Genomic DNA, 9,416 nt, shown 5'->3' on the forward strand with positions numbered 1-9,416 from the left:
TTTTTGAGACACAGTCTCACTGTCGCCCAGGCTGGAGTGTGTGTGTATATATATATATATATATTTTTTTTTTTTTAGCACGATCTCGGCTCATGCAACCTCTGCCTTCCGGTGGTTTCAAGCGATTCTCCAGAGTAGTCCCAGCCTCCTGAGTAGCTGGAACTACAGGCACGTGCCACCACGCCCAGCTAATTTTTTTGTATTTTTAGTAGAAACGGGGTTTCACCATGTTGGCCAGGATGGTCTCAATTTCTTGACCTCGTGATTTGCCCACCTCGGCCTCCCAAAGTGCTGGAATTACAGGAATGAGCCACTGCACCCGGCCTAGAATCTTTTGCAGGCTCTGCTTCTTCTCCATCACCAGGAATTGGATCCTCAAGATTCAACCCTGGCTTTTCTCCCTGGCACACATATTTCCTCTTGAGGCAATACCTCCCAAGCTACTGCCTTCATTCACATCTAGATCTCCATCAGATCTCTCTGCTCAGACAGAGGTGGGTCCAGGATCCACTGAGAACCATATGAGGCTGGAGGAGCAGGTGGCTTACTCGTGTAATACTAGCACTTTGGGAGACTGAGGTGGGCAGATCACCTGAAGTCAGCAGTTCGAGACCAGCTTGGCCAACGTGGTGAAACCCTGGCTCTACTAAAAATACAAAACACTGGCCAGGCACAGTGGCTCACGCCTGTAATCCCAACACTTTGGGAGGCCAAAGTGAGTGGATCATTTGGGATCATTTGAGGTCAGGAGCTTGAGACCAGCTTGGCCAACATGGTGAAACCCCACCTCTACTAAAAATACAAAAATTAGCCAGGCACGGTGGCAGGCACCTGTAGTCCCAGCTACTCTGGAGGCTGAGGTAGGAGAATTGCTTGAACCAGGGAGGCAGAGGTTGCAATGAGCTGAGATCATGCCACTGCACTCCAGCCTGGGCAACAAAAGAGACTCTGTCTCAAAAAAAAAAAAAAAAGGAAGAAGAAAAAAAGAACCATATAAGATGCCAAATGGAAAGCAAGGACTGGGTTCTGGGATCACCCTGTGTTCTCTCTCATCTCATCCCGTCTGATCCCAGTTGTGCCTGTAGGCTCAGCATCCACTAGAGTCCAGGTCAAGTCAGACTGCACTCTGACGAGTGCTCCCAAAGAGTTCCATCTAGGGCATACTGGGCACCAGGAGGCAAAAAGTTAGGCCCTACCACCCCCAAAGGGAGCTAGGTACCCCATGATCCTTACCCCTAATCTCTATCATTTCCCCAGTTCTCATGTCTGGAAGGGACACAGCAGAGCCAGAGGATTGGACCTACCCTTCCTCGTTCTCCATTTGCCCTAACTTCTGAGTTGAACATCACCAGAGAGAGGTCTGGATATACTTGCACTGGTGTCATCCCTGGAGGATGGGCTCTCACTCTCTATGGAAGGGGTTCCTATTTGCACAGCCATGGCCCACCTGCACACAGGAGGCCAACACTGCTGGCTTTGGAGAAGCTGTACAAGGCAACTGGTTGAATTGGTCCTGAGAGAGTGAACAGTCAATCCTCAACCATGGACAGGGCCAGAGACTGGACTCACCCACAGCTGGGGACTGGGGGTGTCAAGATGGGGCTTCCTGACTGCACCCCATGAGACCCTGGCCCTTGGGACCCTACTCTTCCTTTCTTTCCACCAGCAAAAAAAAAGGCTAGAAGCACTGACCCCAGAGGAACAGGAGATTTTGCAGTTCCTGCTAGATACCTTGGCTACACTTAAAGGCACCAAGGACCTCACCATCAGTGCTGAGGCTCTGGGAAGCTAAGAGGCACCAGATGAGGCCTATGGCACTGCTGGGTGAACTAGGCACTTGTCTTTAGGAGTGCCTGGACCCTGCTGTATAAGCAGGGAAAATACAGAGCAACTAGAGGATCCTGGGGTCACATGGGCAGGAAAAAGGGCTAGTACCCAGTCCCTAAATGAAGCATACCACCACCCTCCTGTGATTGCCAATAGGCTTCCACCTGACCCTAACTACCAAATAAGGCACCACTGCAAGGGTCAAGGTCCAAGAGTTGTGGCAATATTTCTGCCTCCTGGCTCATGCTGTGACCCTAGTTCAAATGCTCCCACTACCTCATCCATGAAACCAGGGCTCCCAGGATGGCTCCCAACCTGGACTTGGGAACCTGTGACTAATGGGACCTTCAGTCAGAGCTGTGGAGACCACTCTGACCTCTCATTGAACTCACAGACCCCTAGGGTTGATTTTGACCTGTATCCTATAACCACCACCCCTGTACTAGCCCAAGAGCACGGGTAAAAAGACTGAGGTCCCAGACTCCTAGGCAAAAGGAAAGGGGTTCTGAGCAGTGTTAAGACTGGAGGCAGGACTTCCTTCCATTGAGGGGCTGAGGCTGGGCCAATGACTATACCTGCCCTGACCTGCCTGAGCAAGTATACTCAGGCCCACAGTGGTATACTGGAGCTCCCAGACTCGGTATGCATTTGGGCTTGCATGCACCACTTGTGATCACGTGCACACCAGCCTTTCATGCCATGTGCCATGGGCCCTATTCTCAGGAAGAGAGGAAGGCCTGCTGTCCTTGGAGGAGATACCCTTACTGCAAAACAAACTCCCTGTCAGGAGGCACTCCTCTTTCACCCTCTGGTCAGGTGTCTGGGACTGAAGTGGGCATTGTCAGTGGCTAAAGGAAGATCAGAGGGTGGAAGATGGCCCGAACCTTGCCAGGAGCCCCTCCCAGATGTCAATGCACCACCAGCTCCCCTCAGAAAAGGTGTCAGATGACCCCTAATCCAGTCGTAGCCGGGCTGTAGTGAGTCCTTGCCTGGGGCCACGTCAGAGGGCACCTCTGTTCTTCAGCTTTCTGCACAGGGCCGAACGGGTTTGGAGCGGTCACCGCGGCCACCACCTCCAGGCAGTCCTCCTTGGTACCCAATCTGCTCCGCCCCCAGACTTTGGGGGAAAATGGGGTCTCGGGGGTCAAGGGTCATTAGGGCGGGCTGGGTCCCGGAAGCGGAAGCGCAGTACACTTCCGGCGCGCAGCGGGCGGCCATGTTGGAGCAGCGGAGGCGGCGCAGAGGCGCGTCTTGGGTCCCCGCGGCGGCGCCGGTAGGTTGGAGCCGCGGGCCTAGCCGCGCCGCGGAGGGGTAGCCCGCGAGGCGGCAGGGCGGACGGGCAAGCGGCCGACCCTTCCCGGACCCGCGTCCTCCGCCGGCCTGGCCGAGACCCCCACCCCACCCCCACCCCGCGCCCAGCGACCCCACCCTGGGGCTGCGCGGTCCCGGTCGGGCTAGCATCGTTCACCCTGTACATTTCGCTGCCTCAGTGACCCCCGCCTCACGGCTTGGGCCCTAAGGACGCGCACTCCCAGCCTGAGGGCCCCGATCTGCCCCCTCCCCCGTTCCGCCTGTATGGCGCCTCTCTCACTCTCTCACCCCCTATCTTCCGTCAGCTTCTCCTGCCTCCCCCGGGGGCACGTGTGAAGGGAAGTCGGGAGCCGGGCAGCAGCCTCTGTTTCCGAAGCTTCTCGAAAGCCCAGAAAACCCCTCCCAAGAGCCCAGCCTAACCTGCGTGGAAGATCCCCCAGGTCACCCCAAATATTTGCGTCGGGGAGCGTGTGAGGATGGGAAATAGGTCCCTCTCTCTTCTACAGTTCACAGCTCTGGGAACTACATCCCCTCAAAAAATATTAATAAAGAACTAAAGTCATGTGCAAGGATTGTGCTTGGAGAACGGTCTCTGGGGTGGGGAAGTGCCCAAGACACCTGAGGATCCAAGAATGTCTCCAAACAAAGAGCCCCAGGGCATTTCCTCCAGGGTATTCTGAAGACTTCATCTGCTGCCTTAGAGCGGTGGGAAGAAACTACACAGAAGGGCCTCATGGCCCGAGGGACCTGCCTGATCCTGGCTGATCTTTTAATGCTCTGGTGCAGCTGGGGAGCTGCCTCCTGCTTCTGGGAGCCCTCAGTGTTAGGTTGGGTATTAGATGTTATGATTGATGGCCACAGCTTCTTAAAGAAGTCTGAAACTAGTTGGATGTTCTCAGTCACCTCCATCTGGGCTGTACTGAGGTCTGTGGCCCTCCAAGTCTTAGGTAGGACAGTTCATACCGCGAATGTCCCCTTAACTCACCATCCTACTTGCAGCCTTTGGCTCCCATTGTCCTTAAACCTTGGGTTCTTGGTCTGGCTGCCTGGTCCCTGGTCTGCCTGGTTGCCTAGGGAGATGTCATTGGCACCTGCTACTCGTTAGCTTTCTAGTTTCTGTTGAAGAAAAATCCGACTCTTTCCCTGGATTTGGTCTCCATGCCTCTGGAGCTAGAAAATGGGTTGCTGAGTACCCTGTCTGGAGACTGAAAACAGAACTTCTGGTGGGCAGGGAGATTCCCCCACCCCAGTCCAGCTCCACACATGAACAGCAGCAGCTGGAGAAACAGATGGGCATGGGCAGTGGGTGTAAGTATGGGCCCTTTGGCTAACATTCAAGGTTCTTTGTTGTTCTATCCTCGCCTGTTTTTTCACCTAGATCCCAGATCCCACACCAAGTATGCCTTAACTCCTTCTCACTTTGGAGCCATTGCTTTAGCTATTCCCCTTTTTGCTCCATTTCCATCTGATCCTTTTTCATTCATCATATCCTAGCTAGGTGTTAACTCACTCAGGAATCCTTTCCTGACCCATTGGCAAACTGAGCTGAGTGCCAGCATTCACTCCCAAGAATCTTAATGGTGTATTTTTCTTGCCTTCTAGCCTGGGTTCCTTGAGGACAGGGATATTGCCTGTATTCCCAGAGCTGAGTAATTCTAGGTTTCTGGCCTCGGAAAATACAGAGTTGAATTAAAATGTACCAGGCTCAAATCTTTTCAGGGACCCGGCAGCAGGTTGGATGGCTCTGAGGAGTTTCTGAGTGTGTATCTTGAAGAAGCTCCCTGACCCTTACCCTCTCCTCCCACCCCAGCATGGTAGAGGGTCAGGAGACCAGTGTTTTACACCAGGAAGTGTCTCACTCTGGCCAGATTCCTCAGTGTCATGGAGATTGGGGCACTGATTGACCTGTCTATGTGTTCTGGCCCCTTGTCTTAGTGCCATTCTTATTGACTCTTTTCCTCTTGTCTTGGAGGTGCCAAGCGCTGGTTTGTGGATACCCAGGCAGATCTGCAGTGCCTAATGCCATGAGTGTGGTGGTTCAGCATGTGGAGGAAAAAGCTGTGCACTCCTGGTCGCGCATCTCCACGGCTGGGAAGAAGGCCCTGGAAGAGGCGCTGCTTGTCTTTAACCCCATGAGCCAGGATCTCAGTGCCACAGAGGCCCAGCTTGTGGCCTTCCTGCAGGGCCTGCGAGATGATGGCTTCCAACCTACCATTCTGCGCAGTGGTGATGTCTATGGCTATAGTTCATGCACAGCTAATCCCCCAAGCCAGACGAAACTGCAAGCTCGTGCCCCTAACCCAACTGCCACATCACCTCCAGCCAGTGCTCCCCGAACTGCCATGCGGTTGCCCGCAGGTCGGGCCACACTGCTTCCCATGCCACTATCTGGTAGGCTGGCTAAAGCGTCCACACCAGCCCTTGCCAAGCATGCTACCACCAACCTGCTGCTGAGCTCTCTGAAGCAATCAAGTGCCAGCCATGCCCGGGGCGCAGCAGTGGGCTTCCCCACCCACCTTTATCCAGGTGTCTACCCTGCCATGCGGCTCTCTGTTGTCCTTGAGGCCCTGGTTCCACTCAAGACTACAATGCCCTGCTTGGGTGCCAAGCACAAGGCACAGTCACTGCATCTCTCACTTGCAGACTCTCCTCTGAAACTGCGGAAAAGTTCAGGGAAGGGTCCAGGGAACCCCCGGCCCAAAGCTCCCAGAAAAACCACAAGCAAGGGCTCCAAGTGTCTGACTCGCAAAGGCCCTGGGGCTGGACCCCGACGAGGCTCTGGGCACCAGAGCAAAACCAACAGAGCCACTGGGTCCCCCAGTGTCCGGCGAATGAAAGGGGGCTCTGCCCTGGGCACCAAAGCAGCCCAGGCCAAGGTAGCTCGAACACTGGCCAAAGCTGCTCGTTCCCAAGCCAGGGTGGCTCGAACACAGTCCAAGGCTGCTAAGGCCCGGGCCAAGGCCAAGGCAGCCCGGGCCAAGGCCAAGGCCAAAGCCAAGGCAGCACGGGTCAAGGCCAAGGCCAAAGTCATGGCAGCACGGGCCAAGGCCAAGACTAAAGCCAAGGCAGTACGGGCCAAGGCCAAGGTGGCTCGGACCCAGCCCAGGGGCAGGGGCAGGCCAAAGGGGTCTGCTAAGATCAGAACTACAAGGAAGGTCCAGAAATACCGCCCTGAGACTGTTGGGCAGAAGAGGAAAAGGGCTGAGGAGGCAAAAGATCTTCCTCCCAAGAAGAGAACACGGCTTGGGCCCCGATCTCCTAAGGCATGGCTAGGGCCTGGAACAGCAAAGCTGCTCAAGTTCCGTGCCATAAAGGTAGATAGGCGGTCCTCCGATGATGAGGTGCGGCAGCGGGCTCAGCGGATTCTCCGCGTGAACCTGTCACCTGAGATACGGCTCCAGCCATTGCTGCCACATTCAGCAGTCTGATTCCTTCACACGGCAATGTTTGGGGAAACGGAGCCCAGCTGTCTGTGTGGCCAGTGGTACAGTGTGCTATGCCCGTGGACTCCACAATCTTGAGGACTCCGGGTACCTCTCTAGGGCCCTTGTGACCACCAGCCTCCTTTCAGAAACTGGAGGGGGTGGGTTAGGGTGGGGTGGGTGGGTGGGAGGGGTGTTTTCATGGCGCGATGCACTGTGACTTGTTATTCAAGTTGTATGTCTACTGTTCCATCTATCACGTTTTATACCTTTCCACCTTCCAGTCTCCCTGCCCACCCTCCATGGTCTTTTTTGTATGTGTGGCTGCTGGCAGGCCAGCTTGAAGGTATAGGGAAAAAGGTCCCAGAAATAGGTATGCCTATTTCTGGGGGTTGTGGGAGGAGGCAGCTCCTGGGCCCCTTTGGAGACATGAGGGGAAATTGGCTTCTGTGGGTGTCTGAGAGGCATCCCCTGAAGACAGGAGCAGAGCCACTATGAAATAAGACACTTCCCTTTGAGGCTGCTCTGGTTTGTGATCCAGACAGGCCCCGTGTAGGACAGTAGGTTCCATGGGGAACCTTGCAGCTAGTGGGTTTTTAGGTCCTGGAATGGAGCCTTTGTGGTACTTCTCCTTAGGGACCAAACAGACAGCCTGGCTAAAATCTTGGGGCTTAGCCTGGGCTTTTCTGGTTTGGGACCAGGCCCAAAGGGGTTGAGGTGCTTCTCCCTCTCTGGTCTCCTGGGAGAGAGTAACTATCCTGAACTTTGATTGGTGGCAAGGTACTGGTGGTTGAGTCAGGACCACAGAGGTTGCCCTCAATGACCAAATAATTTTCTCCTTGATTGGGTGAGGTTTTCCATGACTGCCTCATCAGCAGTGCTTTCTGTCTGGATTTGAAGAGCTTTCTCTATTCCTAGGTCCAGCCTCATGCCCTCCAACATGGTCCATATGTTAAAATACATTGTCACCCTTCCTGCTTTTTAGAGAGGGGGCTGGGTCCTGGGACCTGAAGGACGTAACTGTCCTGCCCATCTGTAGTCCATCACTGGCTGCCCAGGCTGAATGGCAGTGCCTGGAGTGGGCAGGGAGGGGTACACATTTCCCCTCCCTGGGTTAGGGACATCATTTGAGTTAGAATCAGATGGTTTCTGTTTCTGGGTTTGGGCCCCACAACCTGCCAGCTGCCCTGGGTGATGGACCTATGGAGGAGCTCTGTGCTTCTTGGTGCCCTCCTGCCCCTTCTGCGTCTTGTGGCATGCTTCCCCTGGGTGTGTCCTCCCTTGGTTTTCCAAGCTCTGGGACCTTGCTCCCAGCTGTGCTATTGCCCCACTACCCTGCGTGCTACTTGCCTCTGACAACTCTTCATTAATGATGTGAATATGGGGAATGACCTGAGAGCCACACTCAGCTCCTCAAGGGCAGCCTAGCTTGGGGCTCACGCGTGTAATCCCAGCACTTTGGGAGGCCAAGGCAGGTGGGTCAGTTGAGGTTAGGAGTTTGAGACCAGCCTGGCCAACATGGTGAAACCCCGTCTCTACTAAAAATACAAAAATTAGCTGGGCGTGGTGGTGCATGCCTATAGTCCCAGCTACTTGGGAGGCTGAGGCTAGAAGGTCACTTGAACCTGGAAAGTGGAGTTTGCAATGAGCTGAGATCTCGCCGCTGCACTCCAGGCTGGGCGACAGAGTGAGACTGTCTCAAAAAAAAAAAAAAAAGAAAAGAAATCAAGGTTCCCTGTGGGGTGGGGTGGAGGGCGGTGGGTATTCCTGGGATCTCTGGTCAGACCCTGCCCCTCCTAGTCCAGGCTCCTAGAGCAGTTGCCTATGGAGTGCCAGATATCCTTTCCCAACCTGGCTGCATCAGCATCCTGGTTGTTGACTGGGGCCAGAGCCAGAGTCTTTGAACTTCATCCAGTAGGCCCTGAGCCCTACTTCATTGGCAGTCACCTGCAGGTGAGGGCTCTGGAGACTGATTTCTTTGGGTGTCCTGGGCTGGTTCAGCCCTGTTGGGGGTCTGGGTCATTGCTGGGAGCTAGAAGGAGAAACCTGTGCTGTGAAATTTTAGAGTAGAGGTCTGATCATTAAGCTGTCTAGTCAGTTTCCTTGAGTCCTAACTCAGGACTCAGAATTACCTCTGTGACTCTTGCGACCAGGGAGGCCATGACATTAAGAACGTAATCTCCCGTAGTGGCCATGGTGGCAACAAGACCTGGCAGGCAGAGAGTAGTGACAGTGCAGTGTGCCCATGTGTGGAGGTGTGGGGATCAGGGCCTGGTCACTAGCCCTATGGCTGCAGGTGTCGAAAATGTCACCATCAGCTGGACGCAGTGGCTCATGCCTTTAATCCCAGCACTTTGGGAGGCCAAGGCGGGTGGATCACGAGGTCAGGAGATCAAGACCATCCTAGCTAACAGGGTGAAACCCCGTCTGTACTAAAAATACAAAAAATCAGCTGGGCGTGGTGGCAGGTGCCTGTAGTCCCAGCTACTCAGGTGGCTGAGGCAGGAGAATGGCATGAACCCGGGAAGCGGAGGTTGCAGTGAGCCGAGATCATTCCTCTGCACTCCAGCCTGGGCAACAGAGCAAGACTCCGTCTCAAAAAAAACAAAAAAAGTCACCATCAAGGCCGGGAGCAGTGGCTCACGCTTGTAATCCCAGCACTTCAGGAGGCCAAGGTGGGCGGATGACGAGGTCAGGAGATCGAGACTATCCTGGCTAATACGGTGAAACCTGGTCTCTACTAAAAATACAAAAAATTAGCCAGGTGTGGCAGCGTGCACCTGTAGTCCCAGCTACTCAGGAGGCTGAGGCAGGAGGATGGCGTGAATCTGGGAGGCAGAGCTTGCAGTGAGCCGA

General features: G+C 54.5%; 1 protein-coding gene across 1 annotated transcript; it reads left to right on the forward strand.

Moving 5' to 3' along the window:
* The first annotated feature begins 3,015 nt into the window (after positions 1 to 3,015).
* On the forward strand, positions 3,016 to 6,836 carry CCDC71 (coiled-coil domain containing 71). The gene is made up of 2 exons (XM_025376150.1): positions 3,016 to 3,100; positions 5,111 to 6,836. The coding sequence occupies exon 2, from the start codon at positions 5,163 to 5,165 to the stop codon at positions 6,564 to 6,566; it is 1,404 nt and encodes a 467-aa protein (XP_025231935.1). The 5' UTR covers positions 3,016 to 3,100; positions 5,111 to 5,162; the 3' UTR covers positions 6,567 to 6,836.
* The last annotated feature ends 2,580 nt before the right edge of the window (positions 6,837 to 9,416 follow it).

Source organism: Theropithecus gelada, chromosome 2 (genome assembly GCF_003255815.1).
Source record: "Theropithecus gelada isolate Dixy chromosome 2, Tgel_1.0, whole genome shotgun sequence".
NCBI lineage: Eukaryota > Metazoa > Chordata > Mammalia > Primates > Cercopithecidae > Theropithecus > Theropithecus gelada.

What these genes read in the sequence shown, in the direction of transcription:
- CCDC71 (XM_025376150.1), top strand. Translation starts at nt 5,163, where the DNA reads ATGAGTGTGGTGGTTCAGCATGTGGAGGAAAAAGCTGTGCACTCCTGG.